The 25,092-nt window shown below is 35.4% G+C and overlaps 2 protein-coding genes across 2 annotated transcripts; both read right to left on the minus strand.

Annotated features, from left to right (window-relative positions):
- Positions 1-1,164: 1,164 nt before the first annotated feature.
- Positions 1,165-11,998, minus strand: LOC130808933 (uncharacterized). Its single transcript, XM_057674494.1, has 9 exons — positions 11,407-11,998; positions 8,228-8,578; positions 7,925-8,140; positions 6,335-6,981; positions 5,966-6,062; positions 5,805-5,858; positions 5,643-5,731; positions 4,025-4,215; positions 1,165-2,081 (listed from the first exon to the last, which is right to left on the minus strand). Exons 1-9 carry the CDS (start codon positions 11,632-11,634, stop codon positions 1,459-1,461), a joined length of 2,496 nt encoding a protein of 831 aa, XP_057530477.1. The 5' UTR covers positions 11,635-11,998; the 3' UTR covers positions 1,165-1,458.
- A 784-nt stretch (positions 11,999-12,782) lies between these two features.
- On the minus strand, positions 12,783-19,325 carry LOC130808935 (uncharacterized). The gene is made up of 10 exons (XM_057674498.1): positions 18,594-19,325; positions 18,346-18,483; positions 16,042-16,230; positions 14,637-14,774; positions 14,399-14,520; positions 14,168-14,300; positions 13,953-14,082; positions 13,764-13,843; positions 13,520-13,654; positions 12,783-13,326 (listed from the first exon to the last, which is right to left on the minus strand). Exons 1-10 carry the CDS (start codon positions 19,065-19,067, stop codon positions 13,096-13,098), a joined length of 1,770 nt encoding a protein of 589 aa, XP_057530481.1. The 5' UTR covers positions 19,068-19,325; the 3' UTR covers positions 12,783-13,095.
- Positions 19,326-25,092: the final 5,767 nt, after the last annotated feature.

The raw sequence follows: 25,092 nt of genomic DNA on the forward strand, positions 1-25,092 counted from the left end.
CTAAATTTTTATATGTTATTATTTTTTTAAATGAAATTTCAAAATTGTCTTTCATTTCTTAAAAATCTTTGTAATAAATGTTATCTTTAAAAAAAATCACTAAAATTTTACACTCAAACATTAAGTTTATTAATTGAAACCTAACGAACAACAAATTTGACTAACAAATGACACATTGAGGTGATTTCTAATTAAATATTTTATTTTACCAAAATTTAATTTGAAAAGAAGCTAAGTCGCACATTTTTCTAATGTTTTATTATACTTTATAACTAGTTATTTAATTTAATATTATTGTTCAATTAGTTAATATTTATTGTTTGATTATGAGAATTATATGTTTGATTTGTTATTTATTACTTTTACTTATTTTTTAATTGTCTTGAAATATAGTCGTTAATTATGATAGAGACAAAAATTTCTAAATGTTTAGTCCTAGGCTTCTTAAAGGCAACCCTTACAAGAGGTGTTACAAGGTCTGCTCGTCATGTAAAGCATGCAGTGAGACAGAATCATACCCAAAGGTCGCGTAGGGCAAGTGATGACCTTATAATGGCAAGGATGGATATAGTGAGTACCAGGGGCACAGACTCCCAGACATTCTATGGGACCACCAATTGATTGGACTGTAGCATTGGGGTAGAGGGATAGGTCGTGCTAGTACTTCTAGCGATGGTGATGTCCCACCTGATAGCCCGGTCAAAGATCTTGGTCATTGGGCTACGCGACGTAAAATGACCCTCCTTTTACTTACAAGATGCATGAATAAAATGAAAATCAATAGTAATAGTTATCTTGTCCCCTAAGCATGCAACTCATCTTTTCATTCAAGCTACATGTATATTATTAATTTCGTAGAATATTCTACTTCGTCACCGCCAAAATCGCTCAAGATATCCTCCATTGATGTAGAAGTTGGATGTGCATCAAAAAGTCCACTTTACATGTATACTTAGATGACGTTAAATTTATTAACTATTAATTTTACTTTCGAAGGTTTAAACAGTGCACTTAACACAATATATGAAGTATTTGTATAATTATTCTCTCTGTCACAACCAAGGAACAAACTTCAGAATTAGAATTAAAAAAGTCTTAAGAGTAAAATATGTTTTTGATTTAACGGAAAAAGAAGCAGCTTTTATTGATTTGAACATCAAGTAATTTTACTAAGCTTGAACATCAATCAATCTTATCAACTTAAATTACTTGTTTCTCAAGCAATGCACAAAGTAAGAAATATTTTCTATGCAAGTTGTGCAACCCAATATCTCTATTGTCACATTTGACCTCATATATGATATAACTACTAATTAGTATAACTTACATATCATCTTGATCTAAATTTGGGTCATCCTACCTTCTGAAAGAAATGGTTATCTCCATATGTAACCACGATTTTGGAAGACCTTCAGCTAAGGTATCAAACTCGAAAGCATGTATACGAGTTCAAGTTCATCACACTGGCAAATTCCTCAAAAGAAGAAGTGCACGAGTCCATTGAGGTTTTTGCGAAAGTATAATTCTCCGTAAGAGAGGCACTGCTCCGGCGGCTATTATCACTGAATGATTCTCGCTATCCATACTCAGATTGTACAGGACAGCTAACCCGGCTTCGACAGCCTTCTCGCTACCTTGCTCTAGCAACTTCACTAACGGAAATATACCCCCGTGAGCAGCAACAGCTTGTGTTGCACCTACCACACCTTGAGAAACAATCCTATTAAGTTCCATGACTGCGGCTTCTTGGGCATCGGATGAGAAACTGGTTTTCAATAGCTCAATCAACCGTGGAATGGTCTCATAAAGCATAACATCAGTGGTAATTGGATTCTCAAAAGGACTCGAAAAGAAACTGAGTCTAACTAGGCATGCAGCAACCCATTCTTTGTAATGAAGAGGTATATCTGACCTAAGAATCTGCTGAAGCAATTTTGTGAATCGATTTGAATCAATGATCTGTCGAAACTGCTGGTAATCAAGTAGTTTTGTCAGCAATCTGGATGCTTGTGAGGCAGCAAGTCCAACTTCTTCAACGTATACCATGTCAAGCTCCTGATCTTCCGCACTAGTTTCCGTATCTGCCAGAATTTTGAACAAGGGGTAGTCAAATATGAGGATGATAACTGTCTAGCAATCTAAATTCTAAACACAAGAGGCGATTATGGAAATTTTACTTGCGACATGATCAAACGCAAAACTATAACTTTTTATAGTTTTATTATCTCTTTTGGGGGTTGAAATAAGGACGTGGGGATGCGGATTTTCTTTTTCTTGTGATGCATCCTACGAGCAAAAAAGCTCCAAGCTAGGTGCAAAGTGGGTCGAGTCCCTTTGAAACCTGACATCCTAATTTTCACCCCTTGTGATATTTTATACTTCCTCCTAATTATACACCTTATTAGACACTAACCTCCAATAAAAGGTACCGCCTTGACGCTGCACATGCATCATTTACAATACTATTAGGTTCTTGATAAGATTAGTTCATAGCTTAGAAGAGTTGAAGACAAAAGAAATACTCCAGTTAATAAAAAGTATTGAATGAAATAAAACACACTATTTCCCTGTACCCGAAATTCTTTACTCACTTTCAAATATTGCACTCCCCCTCAAAATAGTCTGTCATTAAAATTTTGGAGGCTTCTTCGAACTCTAGAGGGGGAATTGGTTGGAAATCTTTGGGTGCAACTATGTAAGGCGAAGGAGGAAGGTGGCCTAGGATTTCGTGATTTGGAAAGCTTCACTTTGGCTCTTATCAAAATTGTTTTAGAGGCTCCACTGCTATCCAGAAACACTTTTGCATGCTCTCTCAAGGCTAGATACTTCCCCAATTCTTCTGTCTGGGACACTTCCCTATGTTTTGATCCAAGTTATTCTTGGAAGAGTGTGGCTTGCTAGAGACCTCCTTATGAAAGGTGTTTGGTGGAGAGTTGGGAATGGTTGTGATATTTCTATATGGTCCGATGCTTGGCTGGGAGGGGTGGGTACAGGGAAAGTGATAACTCCACCAAGAATTATCTCCCAAGATGCTACTTGCTTATTGTTGAATCATCCAACAGTTATCGATGTTGAACACATTCTCAGAGTTCCTTTATGTCTAAGTGGGAGTGACTCTAATGTGTGGTTCGTCAGACCCTATGTGGAAACAATTATGTAATTATCCCCTTGAAGGTGAAGAATTTTCTTTTTTCATACCCAAGGTGTTGTTGCGAATGTGTTAGCTCTTTCTACTGCTTTTCATAAGTTAGAATTTTCTTTTTGCTTTAGAAAATGCAATGTAGTCGCTTATCGTTTAACTAAGTGGGCGTCTATTAGTCTTTGTGATAAGGTTTGCTTGGATGGTGGTCCAATTTGGATTACTGATGTTGTTTTTTAACATATTAATTCTCATTAATAAAGTCCACCTTTCATTTCAAATAAAAAAATTATGTCATCACCAAAGTCAGCGCATAACCATTACACAGATGTAACAGCCATAACTGGGGTGTGTAGATGGATTTAAAACTACATGGATATGACATAATTAGAAACTATGAAGAGGGTATGTTGATGAGGATTGTCAATTACATTTTGGAAGCATTTTTTGCCCATTAGCATCTGATTGTTGCTACATTCAAGTGAACTAATAAAGTTTGACCATCCCCTGCCATTTCAAACACACAACCCCCTTCCCTCTGCCCTCCAGAATGTTAAGTCATATGACCAACAGATTGACCAGAAAGGTTCACAGAACATAAATGTTTTCTCCACTAACATAATTTCATTTTTTTGAATTAGTATCTACTGTGTGTGGTTTAAAATATGACACACACACAGACACACACATTGAAGAAAACGAATGCCATTAATATACTTATCTCATTATGTAACAGAGAGAGGGAAAAAAGGATAAAAGTATTAAAACATGCCTTTGAAACTCATTAGCTCAACAATCACTATATTGTGAGTCGAATATCACAAGGCATCTTTCAGTGTAATGGAGGAAATAGCTTCTCAACGTAAAGCTAAGTTTATCCCATACCTTTTGGAACTATTTGTTGGAAGACATCAATTAAGGCAGACCCAATATCTGTTGCAGTGATGGTGTCGATGTATGATTCAACCATAGCAAAATACTCAAGGATAGACGCAACCTTCGTTTTTAAGCTTGGGGATGCAATTTTCATAATATCTACAAGACGAGCAGCTAGTGCCGAGTCCAGCATATTTTCCCTGTAAAAATGTTCCATATTTGAGCAGATAATTAACAAAGAAAATTTAAAAAAATTTCAAGCCAACGGCAAGTCTGAATTGCACAGACAAATTACTGCTTGAGACTTTTGACTCTTCAGTGAGAAAAGGACAACATGTTCATAACAATCACAATTCGCCTCAACAGTTGTGAACTTATGGAGTTGAAAAATTGGCATTATGCAGCATTACTTCCAATACAACATGTGATTTCTTTTTTTGATTACCAGATGTGACTTGATGATATAACAAACACGAAAATCTTTTTTTGTTCTATAAATTATAAAACTTCAACACCTTATCTTTCTTTTTCTGAAGAAATTAAAGCTTCTAGACCTCTAATTTGTCTTCCAAATCAGTAGCAAAATACAATTTATGCACGGTTATGAAAGGGCAATGAAATTGTTGAGAGAAAAAAGTGGGTGTGGGGTCCGATTTAGAAGCACAAGACAGTCAGAAAAATCTTGCTTGAAGATGTTGAACTAAATTGGAAAGTCCCAAATTAGGACAGCGAGAACTATTGATCACAATTTGACTTCGAAGAAATTTTTGTGTGTATATTTCAACATACACATAATGAGTCCAATTTCCTGATGATGATTGATATTACGTAATATAACAGCTCATGAAGAATAACATGTCATCTAAAAAATGTGCTACAGAAGGGCTTTTAGCTGAATAAATTGGAAAAACTTACACAGCAACATTGCTCTACCAGCTAATTACACAAAAGAGGCTATTTGGTGTAAATAATCACGGTGCAAGTATACTGCTTAAAAATGGTTCTGGTTGCTATCTCTAGATGATTTACATGTAAACTTTCTGAATCTGTAGGATATGAATTCAGCAAGTTGGTTGAATTTTGAAGGAAGAAAGACACACATGTTTTGGGGCTGCTAGTGTTTGGCATGAGTGCTGTTTCTGGAAATTGTTTCCCTTTCTCCATGTACCAAGACTCAAGCGATATCATTGTGTTTATGAATATCTTTCCTTGTTCATTAAGGCTTTTCATGATAATTGTCAATCTTAAATGGGATTTTTTCAAAAGGAATTGCTGCAATGTCAGTGTAAGTTCAGTGGGACTTTTACACTTCATAGTTGATTAGTTGATATGTGATTCTGGTGTTGGCACTTAAAGCTATATCCAACTATTTAGTTTTGTTCAAGTTCTAGAGTTAGTCATGTTTAAAAGTGTAACCATGTTCAAACCCAAATTTATGTCATCAACCTTTACTTTGTTTCCCATACAAGCTACAAAATTGACAGTGATCTGCTGAATTTTATTAAAGATATGATCAAGAATAAACAAGAAGTAAGAATTACTAAGTGATGAAGGCATCTATTTTAGTAAGAGTATAAAATAAGCATAGGGCAATGAAAAATCCATCAATCAAGAACTTGATCCTTACACTTCCACCTCGTTTCCACTAAGTCCCGGAGTAACATTGTGACCTCTTGAATCATTTATTGTTGAACCATTAACAGGTCCGCCGTAAAACTGGAGACAGTCATACGATATGTAAGTCTATTTACGCAGGTCTAAAATATCGCTACAATTTGTAACCACTAACCTTTAACTTCCTCTGCTTATTTGGCTCCCAGATCCGTGCCAGAATGCTTATTGTCTACATTTTTCAGCAAAAAACATGAATATAGTCACTTTCAAACATAAACCATCTTTTAACTTATTGCACATAAGGAGTGGAGAGTAAACGGCCAAACAAGCTTCTACCTTTTCAATTAGGTCATCAGTTGTATTCAAGTCATGAAGTATTGTGATCAAAGGGTCTAAAACACCCTCTGCCTCCATTGCTCCAGAAAGAGAATGACTGCATTAAACATATGGACCAGGAAAAATGCTTAGTTATTTCATGTAGAAAATTTAGATGAAAGGCATTCATGAGTAAGCATGCACAAGTAATCTAATACTAGTAATCTAAAAATAGTTGCACAGAAAAGCAATGCAACTATTCAGCTCAAGAGTGCAAACCAAATGGAATCGAGGCTGGAACTCTAAAGTCTTAAGTTTCATACTGCTCCAACAAGCACTTGTACAGTCAAGCTTATTGAATATAATTGGAATGATATAACTAAACTATACCTGATAGACAGCTTATCCAATGCATTCAGAACAGATGATCTCAATGCATCACTACCATAGTTTAAGAGGTGAACTAGACGATTCACAGCTCCCGCTTCCTTGAATAAGATGCGCATGTGTTCACTTACTGATGCAGCAGCAATAGAACCAGCTGCTTTAGCAATAGCAGCCTCATCTTCCAGCTCAAGAATCAGTACCAAACGTGCAATACCATCCTTCCACGGCAGCAAAGTTTGGTGAAAGCTACTGAAAGACTCTCTTTCTGAATTCCTATCACCTTCAGTTTCTATAGCACCAATACGGGCTAAAAATTGCTGTTGTGTCCGCCCAACTATTGCATCCATCTTGGACTTGTCTATTTTATCAGTATTTTCTTCAACATTTAACCCTAGTAGTAACTCAGAAGCACCATATCTTGAAGGTTTTGAGCTTCGTCTAAACTCAGTACCATCAGGCAATGAGGGCCATGAATGTAATATTGGCTTGAAAGCTGCATAAGCAGCTGCACCGACCAAAGGTACAGGTACCAATCCTTCTTCCATGACAAGAATTTGGAAATAATCATCTTTAATAAGCTCAAGTAAAGCATTTTTTGCTTCTTTTCTGATGACTTTTGATCCTTCAATTTCATTTGTCAAAAACTTGGCCTATAACAAGTCAAAAAGAATCAATTTCATCAAAATATTCCATATTTATATAACAATAAATTGAACAAGTCTGCCAAACAACAGTGACCTTACTTGTTTATTAGCCGGCCCCTAGATATTATTTGGATACTTAGTTTTATGGGGCTAAAGATTTATAGTTCGGACTAAAGTAAAATAACTGTGCATTTGTTATTTATGTGAAGTTACACATGAAATTTGCTACCAAGAGTTAATCGGGAACATCTTTGTTAGTTTTATCATTAACAAGAGTAAGTTTGTGTATATCCGAATCCGACTCTGTTAGAGCCACTTAATAGCATTGGGGTAATGAAATGTTGTTATACTAAACAGTAGTGGGACAAACTGTTTGAGTTACACTAGCAATATAGTACCAGTTGAACTAGAATATGTTGATGGACATGGTCGAATGAACTTTAAAAAAAAATTGTATCTAGCTCCATTTCAAAAAAATTGAAAAAGGGCATATCAAACTTCATATACCATATACCATAGAAGAGAAAAAACTTTATAGAATCCTATGCTTGAATTCGATGAGTTGCAATTCCTTCATCACCATAGGGATGCAACCTTTCCACAAGGGTGTGAGAACGTTTTGGGACAAGTGTTGCATCATTTGGGGACATAGACACTTCGCCTAAAGCCCAATTCACATTCAATCTCCATCAACCCAAAACATGAGAGTAGAGGAAGAATTGCTAGTAGAAAGCATGGTCAAGGGCAGTATGACCACCACTATTCACTTCATCTGGAATTTGCAGCTATATCTACTATGCAAAGCAACACATTTGTGGGATCAATAAATTTCAGAATACTCTGCTATCAGCAAGGCATTCAGAATATTCTGCCACAAGTACTTTCCATGAGCTTATAAATGGAAGCATGGATACAATCCATGAGTCATTATGATAAGAAAAAGTCTCACCAGTTTTGGAATAACGCCAGCTTCAACCATTACACTGTGATTTGGAGAACTCAAAGCCAGATTTGACAAAATTCCACCAGCTGCCTCAACTATTTTCATGTCTTCATCATCCAGAAACTTTACAAGTACAGGCAAAAGAGAAGTTTTTGCGATCTTCAACCTGTATTTCTCATCTGCTGTTAAGTTCCACAGCATACACACACTTTGTTCTTTCACCTGTGCAAAAGAACTATGATGTCCATGGTGCTGCAGAACACTCGAGCATCAATTAATGATTGAAAAGATGATAACGAAAATTTGTACCTCAGATGTCAAGGAAGACCTCCTGAGTAAAGCACTTATCTCCTCTATGGCCCCACTTTCAGCTACAATATCTCTATATGCATTGACGGTAGAAATCATTCTTAAAAGGCCAGCTGCTGCTTCACAGGCAGCACTAGATTTAGACCTTAGAAGATGTACAATAAGATTAACACACCCACGAAACTGCATGATGTTATCTACATAATGCTTTCCTCCCATAGAATATTTCCAAAGAGCAATAACTGCTTGCTCTCTGTCAAGGGGATCATTGTCCAGCCCAAGCGTTCTCACTAGCAAGGGCACGTAATTGTCATCAGTACTTGACAAGCTACTATATGTCGCACCAGCATCCTTAAAAGCCATTGAACATACAAGGTCAGGTATGATTTAGTGATGAAGTCTATATTCATTTAAAAGAGCAAGGGTCCTCAAAAATAGGACCCAAATTGGAACATTACTCACAAATATAGTCTTTGATACATCACAGAATGTCATCTTCAAAGATGGCATTCATTATAAAGGTTTGAAATCATGGCTTCAGTAATATAACAGGTTCACTTGCTTTGAAAAATAGTAGGAGTTTAATCTAAACCTTGCCAAATCTTAACTCAGTCCAAATAGATTAAGGTTTAAGTCGGGAAATAGCTCTGAGCCTCTAAGATTAAATGTGTTTCATAGAGATTTGGTGGCTCTCAACATTAGGCTAAATCATGCCGCAGTCCTGACATGATTATGTGCAGACATTACATGTGAAGCATGTCATATACTTTGTCCACTAACACTCTTCTAGACTAGGCTATGGAACGTGAGATATAGCCACATTCTACGATACAGGGACGCCCGGCCCCAATCACCACGAAATGCAAAAACTAATGTCAATATGCGCTTTGCTCATCTTAAGCACGATTGAGGTTGCAATTTTGATAACTGGTAAAAGAACCGCATTTTAAGATAATGCAGAATACTAAGGTCATAGTCATCTCTAAACATTAACAATAAGTCACAAAAAAAAAAGATATATCCAAGATTTTTTACCTGGCTCATGCGCATAATACAGAGTATAACTGTATAAGCTTAAAAGATTTGATTTTGTATAAATAGCAACAAAATTATCCTTGTTAGACACAATTTACTACTCCCCCATGGCCCCATCCCTTTGAAATTGCACTCAATTTCCATTTAAGGTTGTCCCACTAATTTTGCATCATTTTCTTTTTTTTTAGTGATCAGTCAAACCTTTCCTCTTTTAATCTTATCCACAAATTAATTCACTTTCTTTATCTCATCCACTAATTTCTCCCATCTACTTGTTTTATTTTATCCTTCAAATAACAATTATTAAACAACGGATAAACAATCCGTTTTCGGTCCGACCTTCACTCAACCCTTCTATAAACGGGCCAGATAAGAGCTTTAAATGCAGGCCTGTTGAACAGCCCTTTTGATAATGAACCAATTTAAAGAAAAAGAAAAGGGCTCGAGTAAGGGGAAAAGTGATAATGTTATGGCATTTATGTAAATAGTTGGATCCCATTAGGACATAAGAGAAAAAAGTTACAAATACGAAAATGAAGCATTTGATGTGAATATACCAAAAGAGAAAATACGACATTCATTTAAATAGAAGGGAGTAATATTTACATTTTTAGAGGGTAAAAATGACAACATTAAAGATTTTTCAACAAAAGGCATTGTTGTGAAAGCTTGATTATCAAAGAATACATAATCCTACATCACACTAACACTAAAAAAGTACCCCCTATCAGAGACCAAAGAAGCTTCTAACATTCATAATGCACAATGATGGGAAAACCCTAAGCACTTCTACATCAGTTGAATTACGTTTGGAAAGCATTTTAGGAGGGAAGCGAATTGGAATTTCTTCCTTCCAATACTCCTCACTTCGTTTCCCTCCTCTCCCATCCCCTCCCCCTTTTATTATACAAATGAAAGAAATCTCCTCCCTCCATTTCCTCCAATCCAAGCATACCATAAGCATCCAATCCCTCATAAATTTGTTCTGAATTTAAATGGCGCAAGCTCATCCATTTAACATGAAAGGAAATGCTTTGGACACAAAAATGGTGAAAAACAAGGTACAAGAAAGCTTGAAAAAAAGAGCACAACAACGAAGAACCAAAAACAAACAAGAGCGCAACAAGCAAGAACAAAAGTGTTTAGTGGTGTCTTAGATACCTACCCCTCAAAATAGATTGTATTTTATTAATGATTCAACAATCCAATAATGAAGTCACTCACTAAAAGATGGTCACTTTCTAAAGCTGACCATGACCTCCAAAAATGGAGTTTTCACTCGAATACTATAAGAAGCACTCTAGGATTTCACCAAACCTTTTTCTCTTCCTAGTAATTGCCCACAATGATCAATTTCCTAATTTTCATGCCCCTTTTATGGGCCAAAATATCAGAAAAAGAATCTTCCAAAATGATGTTACATGTCCCGTGACACGCACCAATTGTCCAGAAGGAAAAACAAGAGACTGCCCGCAGATTCTCAAACTAGCACTATGCTTGCTCGAACAGGCTCCTGTTTTGCTTCCTTTGAAGCTCCAAGCCTCCAACCTCATGCCAACTCGATTCCTTTGCACTTCCATCATTTCCCTCAATGATGCAAGCCAATGAATGAGCTATTAGGTGATTAAAAATCACCTCCAATACTTGGTAATTTGGTACACTGCCTAACACAACACATCCAAAATTTCTATTCATAAGACCAAATAATCTTATAACAATCCTTATCTAGGAACATGCAACACGCAACCTAGCAACTACAAAAAAAACCCAAGCACAACCCATTTAAAAAAGGCAATGTTTTACATTTACCAATGTTGCTAGAATCACTTTCCAGACTACCTCCATTATTTTCCATCCACAAATTTCTTATCGCTTAATAACATCCACGCAATTCAAACTTTTTTATCTTATTCATCCAACAATATGGGCAAACCATTTTGCAACAAACTCAGGCAGAGAGGAGCAGTTCATAACACCACTAAGAGTCACTATTTCAATCAAAGAAAAACAAAATACTGCACAAACCAACGAAAATTTATATATCCTCATCGTACCCAGTGTCCCGCTCATAGGATATCACCATCAAACCAATATAATTGATATTGAAAGCTTAATAAAAACAAAGAAGGCAGCTTAAAACTAACCGAAAGTGTAGATTGTCGAGAGGCAGATTCAGCATCACTGCAAGCCCTGGGAACAACAGAAGAACAAAGACATGTACTGGGATTATAGAAATGATAATGGAGATGGGAGTTTACGGGTACACTTAAAATTCTTCTTCTCTGATGCACGAATACAGGAAGGTTTCTGGGTTGGTGTTGAATTGGGTGAATTGTGAAGTTGAAGTTGTTAGCTGGAATTGTCGCCATCATTTGATTATTGCATTAGCCTTCAATTGTTCTTCTAAGTCCAACCGTGAATTTATGGAAGCAAAGCTCAATGTAGAAGCTGGGGTTTCAATTCTCTAAACCGTCTTCTAGAAAGCGCTAGAAGGCTCAGATACCTTGATGCAATTGGGAATTGGAATAGACTTTGAGGTTCGTGTGTTCATATACGACTCTCATATCTCGGGCCAGATTAAGTTCACCATTTGAGTAAATGTAAAAATATAAAGAGGTTTTTCCCATCTTTCATCTCTTAACTTCTCTCCCTATTTCTTAACTTCATTGTAGGATTAAATTGATGTTTGACAAAGGAAGTTAACTTGAATTCCTTACAAATTAATGCCCCAATTCTTTGAGTTGTAATTTGTGAGATTGAATAAGTTAAAACTAGATTTGAGCTTAAGGAAAATTATCAATGTTATTCCTGAGTTTTGACACTTCATCAATGATATCCTCGTACTATTAAGCGTTTTATAACCGTAACTTTTTAAAACTTTTTTCATCAAAAATCGTCAAAAACCATTAACTTTTTTCTTTTTCTTTTTCTTTTTCTTTTATAAAAAAACTCAGAGTACCGTTGATAATAAAAAAAAAGAGTGTCAAAACTCAAGTGTACCATTAATAATTTCCCTAAAAATAATTAAGTTTGGAACCTAATTAAGTTTATATTTTTAAAGTCAAACCTGACTCATAAATTCTAATTAGGCTCGAAAAATTACCATGAATTATATAAACTTTCGCTAATTTTCCTATAATAATACCAATTTCTGAATAATTATATTAAATATTTAATACTAACTTCTAATTAATTATGTTTAATACCAACTTAAGTGTATTTTTCTAAAATACTACCAACTTTTATTTAACCATTAATTTACCTTGATTTTTATATCAAATAACCTACTATAAACAAAAATTAATAGTATTATTTTAGACAAACACCTCTAAGTTGGTATTATTCATGATTAATAAAAAATTAATATCATTACAAAAAGGTTAGCAAAAATTTGTACTATTATTCATGTAAATTTTCGAAATATTAATGAATATTTCACCTAAGTTAATTTATTAGTTAATAATCATGGATAGTGATTTTTTCGAAATTACATCAGAAAAAGAGAGAGGGAAAGGCCAAATGAGAAAAAAAGGAAAAGGAAAAAGGCATAACAGTCTATAAATACAGGGATTTGTTGTTATTTTCGATACTCATACATTTGACAGAAATCTGAAAAAATAAACATAAAATAAAATCGATCAAAAATGTCATGGATCGACTTGTACTATTAAGTTAACCGCTAGCCTTGTGGCATTTTCTCAATCCTAACTCTTTGTATCCCGCCATCTATTTTGACAATTATTATGGGACGGGAGCTTGTTGATTCTGCTTCCTCTCAAGTATATAGAACCAACAGCAGAAGCCCGCCCCGCCCCGTTTAAGTACGTCTTCGTTTAGAAAGATTGGATAGAGCTGAGCATCAGCGACACCCTTTTCCAATCAAACGACTCCACGTTAGAGGACATAACAGCAGCACCGACAGCCATTACAACACCAACAAAAACTACGGCTTTCACACAGCCATGACCACGTGATAGTCTTCCCATTAGAATTTTACAGTACTTGTCAGCATCCTTAAGGAGAGATGCTTGTCCAGAACGTTCTCCAGCCAAGGCTTTCTCATTCTACGAGATAATCAGTAAAAAGAAAAGAATTAAAGCCAATACAAAATCACAACTGATCAAATAAATGTATAATTAGCTTCGAATACAACAACCCCATTTAGAATTCTCTCCACTATTTCACCCAAATCCCGATATACAGCTCAAATGCAGACGTATGAAATATAAAGGGAGGGACGAGAATAGAGAAAGCTACCTTTTGCTGAAAACCTTTCAGAGTCTGCTTCACAACCTCAAGGGACGACTGATTAAGATGTTGTTCTATCCTCTCCTCGGAAAGCTTTTTCAGGATGCTAACACTTGCCTCCAAATTATCCAAGTATACTTTGTCCTGCAAATACGCATATGATTCTGCATAAATTACACCTCAGGATACTACATACTGAAGTAAATCTGTTGAATAAACTGAATGCTCTATTGTAATTACAACATCAATTTACCCATTGCTTATAGACATCACTGTTTTGCCTCAAGCACCAATATATGAGGTCAGTAGCTTCTTTAGCCAGCTCAGGCTTGCCTGCAAAATCATCAGACAGATAACACTTGAATGTTCTCTCTTAAGAGTATATCAAATGCACTTCTACGCACGAAAGAAAAAGACTGCAATGTTGAACGGTAGAAAATACCTTCTCCAGCTGCTAAAATAGCAAATCCAAACATCTGCTGTGAAACTTGCTTCATTGCTTTACTTCCAGATGCGCCCGCAAGAGCAACTTCTTTAAGGATTGGATATGCAGCCTCAAACCTCTCAGTTGCCTGCAAAGAACCCATGCCCAAGTATTAGATACAATTTCACTTCTTGGAAAGATATTAGGATGATACCTATGGTAGGATTACACACCTTCACTCTGGCAGATGCTACAGGGAAAGTCACCCGCATCAAGATCTCATACTCAGCTGGAGGAATCAAACGTTCTCCTTTTCTTACAGCTCCATTGACCAATATAGAGCGAGCCTTTGGAGCTGCTAATATTCTGCAATAATATTCTTTTTTACTAATTGAAAAAAATAAACAATGTGATATACCAAAAATAAGTAATAATAATAATAATAATTAAAAAATTTTCCCAACCTCTCAACCAACTGTAAAATCAGATCCCTACAAAGTGGATTGTTAGTTGATTTGCTGTTAAGCATCGGCAAGAGGTTATGAGCCCAAGAAAACAAGCCAACAGCCAAATCTCCTTGAGATGCCTAAAAAAACAGTTCACTCGGTCAGAGTGCATAACTGGCAGTCAAATGAGATGAGCACAAAAACAATTAAACTAAAAAGATTCTTCAAAATATTATGCCGTTTCACAAAAGACAACCTGAGATATCATCCATATGATAACTAAAAGCTTCTCTTGTCCTTGATACTTGGAGTTCTCCCTCAATGTAGGCAACAAAGCTACAAGTACATCTGGTTTACGCCTTAAAACCATAGCCAAAACCACAAAGATAGCAACCTGGGACAAATAACAGCTTCCTTCAGAATTAAACACCACGAATGCATATATTGTATGAGTAGGGTAATGTAGCATTACAATGAAAGAAAATAAAATAATATGAACTACTTTTAACTAAGTATTAAACCTATGTGGCAGCAAGTAACAATAGCACAGCTGGTGCCGCTGTCAATCCCCAGGACGCATCCTGGAAATAAGCAGGCCACCTAATTCCCTACTTAGGATAAAAAAAAGCGGAGAATGAACTGTGTGCACTTCTCAACAATCATATCTATCCAAAAAATGAGAACTACACAATCCTTTCGACTACATTACAAAGCTTGGCTTGGCATGAAGTGCCCATTAGAAGATCATTCATTCATCGCTCAATTTTAAATCTCTACGAGCATTAGGAAAGGATTCACTCTAGAATATATCAAACACAATAAGATCCACGAACTTAAAATTCCCCTTTCACGGGTTAAAGCTAGTACAGGGTACAGTGTACAGTGTACAGTGTACACACATCAAGTGAAAAGGGAACAGGCACTAAGATTTGTAGGTCCTTGAAGCAGGCTAAATTATAGTTGGATAACCTGAACCATTTTACACCTTGCCCCGACTTCCCGCATAGAACAGCAATAAACAAATCATCAGGTGACTCTGCCACTCATTTGTCAGCCAAGCACAAAATAAACCAAGTTGCTACATGCCATACATAGAGGTAATCATACAATCTCCATAAGGACTGCATTAAACATTCTAGCTCATTTAGTTGGCCTTACCTTACAATCATTCTGAACAAATTCTTAATCATTCTGAACAGATCCCTCAATAGTAATATGGCATGTGAAGGGACAAATGCAAGATTGCCATTTGAAGAACAAAAGTCAATTTTTCTAGCCACCCTAAAAAAATGAGTTAGGGTCCACTGCTAGAAGGATATTTTCCTTTCACAAATATTTCACTGTTAAAAAATTTTGGTACCAGGGGTTTAAAATGCTGAACTCAACTATACACGTGTGAACCAACTTGAAATATTTTCCTTTCAACAAATCCAGAGCATAAATATCATTTCATAATATTTTACAAGAAAATTTAAGTCTCCTCTAGTGGCCATATTTGGCATCTTCACATCATATTGGGCCATCACTTTCCATCTATGCATGATAATCAGGAACGAAAACAAGCAACTGTAGAACGAAACAGAAAAAAAAAAAAAAAAAAAAAAAGAAAGAAAGAACAAAAAAACAAAAAAACCACTCATGAATGACATGAAAATGATTACCTGAGATTTGGATGGTGGCTGCTGACTTGCCTTTTTAGCATTCTTAACACTAGGAAGTTGATTATTTAAATCTGTAATTATGGTATCCAGCAGCAATATCACAAAGGAATTAAGGGCTGTCACTGAGCGTTGGTTGATCCAGTCCAATGATGTTTTATAAACAGCATCTGGGATATGTGAGACAGGGATCTATTCAAAGAAACAAGTAGAGCTGATGACAACAGAATTTTGGTACTTCAGCATATAGAATTTTAATCTACATCACAAAGACAAATGGGAAGGCAAGAATAATAAATCATAGATAATACGCAGAAATGAAAAGAAAAGCCAGGCAAGACCAGGGTAGAGATGATTCCTTCGAATTCTGCTGAGCAAATACATTAGCAACTCAACTTAAAACATCCAGAATGAAACGGAATAAAACAGTAGACAAACAAACTCGAACATTCAAACAGGCATATAGTCAGGGGTCAAGCCATGGCCCGCCTCATTGAGCAAATAACCTACTTGAATTAATCTATGTACTTGCCACAAAATTTGGATAGCTTGGATGAAGTGCTTGCAACTAAATTTCTAATAAAGCGGCTAAAGGATCAGATCTTGAGGCCAGCATCTATAATTTCCTTCTCTTTGAAGAAAACTTTGCATGCCTTTGATTCATCTAATTTTTTAATTACCTTTTCTCTATTTTAACTACTTGATTTACTATATGCCTCTCCTTAGTTTCATTTTTCTTAGATGTCACAAGTCTAGTTAGTGAAAATGTGTATAGGTTTCCCTAGATATAAATAAAAAATTCATTTTTGTCTTAAAAACTAATATTAAATTCATATATATAAAATGTTGCTTTGGTCTACACATTATTAACATCCTGGATTAGCCTCAGTTTTCCAAGTTGCAAGGAAATGATGCCAAACAAAGCACAACAAATGTTTTTTTTTTTAAAAAAAAAACCTGCAACTCTAATAAAAACATAATAATCAATAGCTGCTAATTAAAAATATCAAGGGATAGAAGAAAATTTCAAGCTTTTGTATTCTAATACAGAATCCAGGAATTATACATCAAAGGTCCCCCAATTAATCTCACATCCGCTCACAAAAAAATTGTTCTTTTTATGCATACAGCCATACAGAAGCATCCCACGGATGATATGCTGTCAAGCCAAAAAGTATAACCGACGGCAATTAGGAGTTATAATGTACCTAGTCTCAAGCCAAAATCCCTGCTTGGGTAAACAAAAAGCCAATCATCTAACCAGAAACACACATTTGACAGTCTTGATCCTTCTATTCAGAACAGGTCATAGAAAATGTAAAAGCAATGACACTCATAACAGAAGATACATGGATGTCAGTACAAAAACCAATCTGAGATAGGCAGAAATTAGAAATACAAGCTAATGAACTCTCCTGCACTACTTAACTTTACAAGTAAGAGTCCATGCACAATTGAACCTTTAAAAGAAAAACAAAAACACCATACCCGCAGTATATACTACAAATCCTCATCATTTATATTAAAAGAAAACTATGTTTCTAAAAGATAAACTATGCAACCCTGCATCATATCCTCAAGATACAGAAAGGAAAAAGAGACAACAAAAATCATATACATGATGTACATAAACAGAATTTTAATCCTTTTCCAAAAAATAATGAATATCACAAATTTATGGAATGAAGTGAGCTTGGTAATGACCAACGGGGAATGTTGGCCTGGGGCTCCCTGGAGTCATTTGATTAAAAACCAAATTGATATTGAATTGTGTAACATACTGGAATATAACACAAAATAATGGTAGCTGAATTGTTCGGCACACATGCATAGGCCCACACTATACCAGGCTTGGTAAAGATCATAATTTTCTTACTAGAAGACATCTGAACAGCCGCAGCTGTATCAAAATTTTAGTACAGTATTCAGATAAAGAACAATTCAATATTCCATACAAAAAATAAAATTCAAATAATTTTTGTCTTTTAAGGGAGTGGGACAAGATAGTACAGTCGAAACATACTTCATAACAAAAGATAGAAGTTCAACCCATGCGTTTCACGAGCCCAATTCACAAACTCGTTTTCCACATAGTTTCTCTCATCAGCTAAAACATTGATCCAAATTTTTTTCATCAATTAAAAAAAAATTCACCACAATTCAGGTCATATACTAATACAAACTGCACCGCATGTCCTTACAACAAAATTTATCACCACTATGAAATTTCAACTAAATAGTAGAGATCGTAATAGCAAAATGTAAAAGCAAATCATAAAATATATACAAAAAAAAAAATAAACCAACCTCAGAAAGTTTAGCTACAGGAGATTCCCTAAATGTCTTAACCCAAGGAAACTGAGCAGGAGACACAGCTGTAAAAGTTCGGGCAAAATAATCAGCGAATCGCATCAATTGAATATCCTCCTGGTCTGGATAAGAACCCTAATTCACAAAAGATCACTAGTTCAGATCACAATTTAACATGCAATTCAATTCAATTCAATCCCTTTAATGACAAAATCAAAAATTAAATCTATCAAAAGAACACTGACCGACAAATCCAAGAGAAATGCTGCCAAATCAGAGGCATCCATCTTAGCAGCAGCTTCAGAAACCGAAACTTTAGGCTTTTTATCGACTTTCTTCTTTTTCTTCTCTTTCTTCTCCTCTTTAACATTAATATTAATATTTACTCTATCCTCGTTGAAATCACTATCATCGGAATCATCGCGTTTCTTCGATCTAGACTTCGGAGCATCATCATCATCATCAAAAAAAGCATCAGATTTCCTCTTAGCATCCTCCACAATGCGACGATGACGATCCTCATTCTGCTGATCAAGATCACGGAAAACATTGTTCACTTTATCAGAAGAAGCAGCGATGGTTGTGGCGGATTTTTGTTTAGTCTCCTGTTGATTCTTGCGGCGTTTGGCGTAGGTGACCTTTTGCCAGCCATGGTTGTTGTTGGTAATGGCTACGGCGGAAGCATCGTTCTGATAGTGATTGAAGGTTGAATCCTCCATGGATTGAGAAGCGAAATTGTTGTGGGATTGTAAGAGGATAGCAGGAAAAATGGGGGAAGATTTGATGAAGGGGTTTGACTTGGTTTATAGAAGAACTAGTTTGATATAAATGGGTATGGTTGTGGTCATGTGGTGCAAAGTGTCACTGAAATACTAACGTGCAAGCGTGAATTGCGTGCATTATTTGCCTTGTTATGTTTAGACTTTAGAACAATCCAAAACCAATTCTACAATATGATATTCATTTGGATTTTGTAATCCACTTTTAATTTTGATCCGACTTAATAATGTATTTACAGTTATGTAAAAGTTAAGATGAACATAAAATTTAATTGTGAACTGATCTAAAATTGTAACACCCTTAGAATAGGTCGGACTTTTGAAAACACATTTAATGAAAAACATGAGCCAAAACCTACTCATGGGAGTGTTACCGCCACATCTATTTCTAATAAAAATAGATGTAAGGCTTAACGACTAAGAAATAACTTAATAACTTTAAATCCAAAAGAGGGTTTACAACATAAAAGAACACTGAAACGCAATCTATGTCCATATAAAATTTAAACAACTTAAGGTAAAATTTAAACTGAAATACGACTCTAACAAAAGCTATGTTTCTAGGTGATCCTCACTCCACGATTCCCACGCAATCAATAACCTGCAACATAAGAATGCAAGAAAAACAAGGGAAAAACTCCCAAAATCAGGAAATTGAGTAATTCCAACTCCATCCCGTAAAACGATTAAGTTTGAAAATGATTTAAGAAAATAAAATATAATCAAATTGAAAATAATTTTTGAAAATGATATATAGCTGAGTTAAAAAAAAATAATTTATGGAAACAATATAAACAATATCACATAAACCAATTTATTAATTTGATATTTAATAATGACAAACACATAATCAATTTTTTTTTTTGAGGGAACGAGAACGCCAGTAGGCCGAGGCTTTACCCCTATACCTACTTTATCAAGAGGTCGTCACCCCAAATAATTCAAGGCCAGTATAGTAGTCTCAGGGAACCCTAGTGTGCACACCCCTTCTACTTGGATCACAACAAATAGAAGGAAGACCAAACATCGTATCAAGTATCAGAAATAATAATACCTGTCGACAGCTATACTAACCAAACAGGACAACCTGTTCATCACCCTTATACTTGGATCACAACAAATATAAGAGCTTCATTTCCCTCGAGTTACACTTTACGTGATTTAATAGATTTTTATAATTAGTCGCGAGCACACAAACATATAATCAAACATACATTATTTATTTTATTTTAGGATAATAAATTTTCCCAACAAAAATATATCACAAGAATATTCAATTGCAATATTAATATCATAATATATTTCTCCCAAATTCAATCGCATTTAAAATTATTATTAAAATAATAATATAACTTTCATCAAAATAATAATATTATAAGTGTCTCTCTTTCAAATTAAACCGTATTTAATTTCGTCATCAAAATAATAATATAAATTTTATCAAAATAGTAATTATAAATTCAAGTTTGACAAAATATAATTTGAGAATATATAAAACATAATATCATACAAAATAATGTCATATCAAATCATGCACCCATTTAAACACATTATTTATCACTTAGCACATAATACTAACGGGATAGTCCTAATTAGATGGACATTGAAAATTACCTTGTCACGCGATCTTAGACAACGTACGCTCCTAATAATCTCGGTCTAAGAATTCGCTGTCTTTAATATCGAAATCTTGCGTTTTCTTGACTTGAATTTTTAAGCAAATGGGAGATGTAGGAAGAGTTTGTAGGAGAAAAAGGAAGTGTGAGTAATAATGTGAATGAAATTAAGGGTAATTGGTTTAATTTATAAGAGATAAGTGAGGTTAGTTATAAGGTTTAGAGGGAGGAGTGGGAAGTTATTGTTAATGGGGAGTTATGTTTTCTTTTTTTATTTTTATTTTTTATTTTTATTTTTTTATTTTTCTGAAATTTATTTATTATTATTATTATTTTAAAAAAAAAAACGGTTGTTACATACACTCCCCCTTAAAACAAAAGTTCGTCCTCGAACTTAAAGTTAACTACTGAAGTTTTAAAAGAATATTGAACGGTTTGATAGACTCGCATCACCCCCCTATTTAAAAAGTTTCGTCCTCGAAACTCAACGTACCTGTTCGAAGAGTTCGGGGTATCGCTTTCTCATGTCAACTTCGGTTTCCCATGTAGCTTCTTCGGTTTGCTGGTTTGTCCATAATATCTTGACCAACTTAATTTCCTTGTTCCGGGTACATCTTGTTTTGGTATCAAGGATTTTTATTGGTTTTTCTTCAAAGGTAAGGGTTTCATCAAGTTCAATGGTTTCAGGTTGTATGATATGGGAAGGGTCATAGACATATTTTCGGAGTTGGGATACATGGAAAACATTGTGGACTTTAGCTAGGTTCATAGGTAGGGCTAATCTATAGGCTACTTCCCCAATTCGTTCCAATATTTCATAAGGACCTATAAAACGAGGACTCAATTTACCCTTCTTACCAAATCTCATGACACCCTTGGTTGGTGACACTTTGAGCAAAACTTGTTCACCTACTTCAAACTCTAATGCCCTCCTCTTTTTGTCTGCATACGACTTCTGACGATCTTGCGCTTCCCTCATGCGTTCTTGGATCATTCTTACTTTCTTTGTAGTCTCCTCAATCATGTCTGGTCCTAATCCCAACGACTCATTAACATCATTCCAACATATAGGACTCCTACACTTTCTCCCATATAGGGCTTCGTAAGGTGCCATTCCTATGCTAGAATGAAAACTATTATTGTAAGAAAACTCTACATACATCAAATTATCCTCCCAAGATCCACCAAAATCCATAACACATGCTCTTAACAAATCCTCAAGAGTCTGAATCGTTCTCTCTGTTTGACCATCTGTTGCTGGATGAAATGCAGTACTGAACTTTAGTATCGTGCCTACTGCTTCTTGTAGCATCTTCCAAAATTTGGACAGAAATCTCGAATCTCTATCCGATACAATGTCCTTAGGCACACCATGCAATCTCACTACCTCTTGAAAATACGCATCTGCCATCTGTTGCATTGTCCAAGTATTCTTCATAGCTATAAATCTTGCTGTTTTTGTTAATCGATCCACTATCACCCATATGACATTCTTCCCTGTTTTTGACTTTGGCAATCCTACTACAAAGTCCATTGAAATCGACTCCCATTTCCATCCAGGTACTTCTAATGGTTGCAATTTTCCCCCCGGCTTCATATGTTGAATTTTCACCTTCTGACATGTTAGACACTTCGCCACAAAGCCTGCAACTTCACGCTTCATGTTGGGCCACCAAAAGTTCTTCTTAAGATCCTTGTACATCTTATCACCACCAGGATGTATTGAGTATGGCGAATTATGGGCTTCAGTCATAATCTTAGTCTTAAGTTCCTCGTCATGCGGTATGCACCATCTTCCTTTATACTTCATTACGCCATTTTCATCACTTTCGAACTCAGGTGCTTGACCATTCTCCTTCAACTTCTTCAATTTAGTTAACCAGTTATCCATAACTTGCTTCACTTTAATTTCCTCAAAAATATCGGATTCAATCGTCATTCCATTCAATTGAGTACCCACATATCCATATTCTACCACTTCTAAGTTCATCCTACGAATCTCTTCACACAACTCATCTGCTAAAATTAATGCATTTATTGTATGACTGGACTTCCTACTCAGAGCATCAGCTACTTTGTTTGCCTTTCCTTCACAATACTTCAAATCCAAATCATAATCCTTAATGAGTTCTAGCTATCGTCTTTGTCTCATATTCAACTCCTTTTGAGTGTACAAGAACCTCAAACTCTTGTGATCAGTATAAATCTTGCACTTTACTCCAAATAAATAATGTCTCCAAATTTTCAATGCAAAGACTACAGCTCCCAATTCTAAGTCATGTGTGGTGTAATTCTTCTCATGCGGCTTAAGTTGTCGTGAAGCATATGCTACTACTTTCCCATCTTGTATCAACACACAACCTAGTCTATTCTTAGATGCGTCTGTATAAACCTCATATTCTCTACTTTCATTCGGTAAGGTCAGCACAGGTGCAAAGGTAAGCCTTGATTTCAACTCTTGGAATGCCGCTTCACACTTCTCATCCCATTGAAACTTAGTGGTCTTCTTCATCAAATTAGTAATAGGTTGAGCGATTCTCGAGAAATTTTTCACAAATCTCCTATAGTATCCGGCTAGGCCTAAGAAACTTCTCACTTCTGTCACATTAGTGGGTGTAGGCCAGTTCATTACTGCTTGAACCTTTGAGGGATTCACCATTACTCCATCTTTTGTAATTACATGCCCCAAAAATGCTACCTTTTCTAACCAGAATTCACATTTTGAAAACTTGGCATACAACTTATTCTCTCTTAAAATCTCTAAAACTTTCCTCAAATGAGCCTCATGCTCTTCTCGATTCATAGAGTATACTAAAATATCATCAATAAAAACAACTACAAACTTATCTAAATAAGGCTGAAAAGTCCTATTCATAAGGTCCATAAAGACAGCAGGCGCATTAGTGAGTCCAAAGGGCATGACTGTGAACTCATAATGGCCATACCTCGTTCGAAAAGCTGTTTTGGCTATATCCTCTTCTGCAATTCGTAATTGATGATAACCTGATCTCAAATCAATCTTTGAAAATACTCCTGCACCCCTAAGTTGATCGAATAGATCCTCAATTCTAGGAAGTGGATACTTATTCTTCACCGTCACACTATTTAAATCCCTATAATCAATCATAGTCTCAATGTTCCATCTTTCTTCCTAACAAATAATACTGAGGCTCCCCAAGGTGATACACTTGGTCTTATATATCCTTTATCCAACAAATCCTCAAGTTGTACCTTCAACTCTTGCAACTCGGCAGGTGCCATCCTATAAGGTGCCTTTGAAATGGGTCCTGTTCCCGGAACTAAGTCAACCTTGAAGTCTAACTCTCTCATAGGTGGCATTTCTGGAATCTCATCTGGGAACACATCAACAAACTCCTTAACTACAGGTATCTCTCCTAACTCGTCCTCTTTCATGCTCGTGTCCTTTACATGGCACAAATATACGGGGTAGCCTTTCCTAAGATAGGTCTGGAGATTTAAGGCGGAGATAAGCTTGGTCTTTGGTGGCTCGGAAGTAGTTTCTTGGTACGTTAGTTTATTTTCCTTAGGGCCTCTAAAGGTAATTCTCTGTTTAGCACAACGGATTTTAGCCTGATACTTCTTTAACCAATCCATTCCCAAAAACGAAATCGAGGCAACTAATAAAAAAAACGAAAGACAACGAAAATATAATTAAAAGAAATAACCACTACTACTAAGTACTTAAAAGTACTTCAAAACAATAAACTCATTTGTCCCCACTCTCATAATTTATTTTATTTTATTTATTTTATTTTTGTAACTTACTTAAATTATTTAAAATAATTTTACTTGTATCATTTACCCTATTTTTTTATTTAAGCCTTTACAAACTTTAACTCCTAAACGACCCTAAGATTTGACCAAAACAAACCTAAGCTACTGATACCACTTTGTAACACCCTCAGAATAGGTCGGACTTTTGAAAACACCTTTAATGAAAAACATGAGCCAAAACCTACTCATGGGAGTGTTACCGCCACATCTATTTCTAATAAAAATAGATGTAAGGCTTAACGACTAAGAAATAACTTAATAACTTTAAATCCAAAAGAGGGTTTACAACATAAAAGAACACTGAAACGCAATCTATGTCCATATAAAATTTAAACAATTTAAGGTAAAATTTAAACTGAAATACGACTCTAACAAAAGCTATGTTTCTAGGTGATCCTCACTCCACGATTCCCACGCAATCAATAACCTGCAACATAAGAATGCAAGAAAAACAAGGGAAAAACTCCCAAAATCAGGAAATTGAGTAATTTCAACTCCATCCCATAAAACGATTAAGTTTGAAAATGATTTAAGAAAATAAAATATAATCAAAT

The sequence above is a fragment of the Amaranthus tricolor genome, chromosome 3 (assembly GCF_026212465.1).
Source record: "Amaranthus tricolor cultivar Red isolate AtriRed21 chromosome 3, ASM2621246v1, whole genome shotgun sequence".
Taxonomy (NCBI): Eukaryota; Viridiplantae; Streptophyta; class Magnoliopsida; order Caryophyllales; family Amaranthaceae; genus Amaranthus; species Amaranthus tricolor.

Excerpts from the sequence above, each read along its gene's own strand:
- LOC130808933 (XM_057674494.1), bottom strand. The coding sequence starts at position 11,634 with ATGATGGCGACAATTCCAGCTAACAACTTCAACTTCACAATTCACCCA. Across the intron at positions 8,141-8,227 it reads GGTCTTCCTTGACATCTGAG|GTGAAAGAACAAAGTGTGTG; the intron begins GTACAAATTTTC and ends TCTTTTGCACAG. Across the intron at positions 4,216-5,642 it reads AGTGGAAACGAGGTGGAAGT|GGAAAATATGCTGGACTCGG; the intron begins GTAAGGATCAAG and ends ACATTTTTACAG.
- LOC130808935 (XM_057674498.1), bottom strand. The coding sequence starts at position 19,067 with ATGGAGGATTCAACCTTCAATCACTATCAGAACGATGCTTCCGCCGTA. Across the intron at positions 14,775-16,041 it reads AGCCACCATCCAAATCTCAG|GTTGCTATCTTTGTGGTTTT; the intron begins GTAATCATTTTC and ends TATTTGTCCCAG. Across the intron at positions 14,521-14,636 it reads TCATATGGATGATATCTCAG|GCATCTCAAGGAGATTTGGC; the intron begins GTTGTCTTTTGT and ends CTGTTTTTTTAG.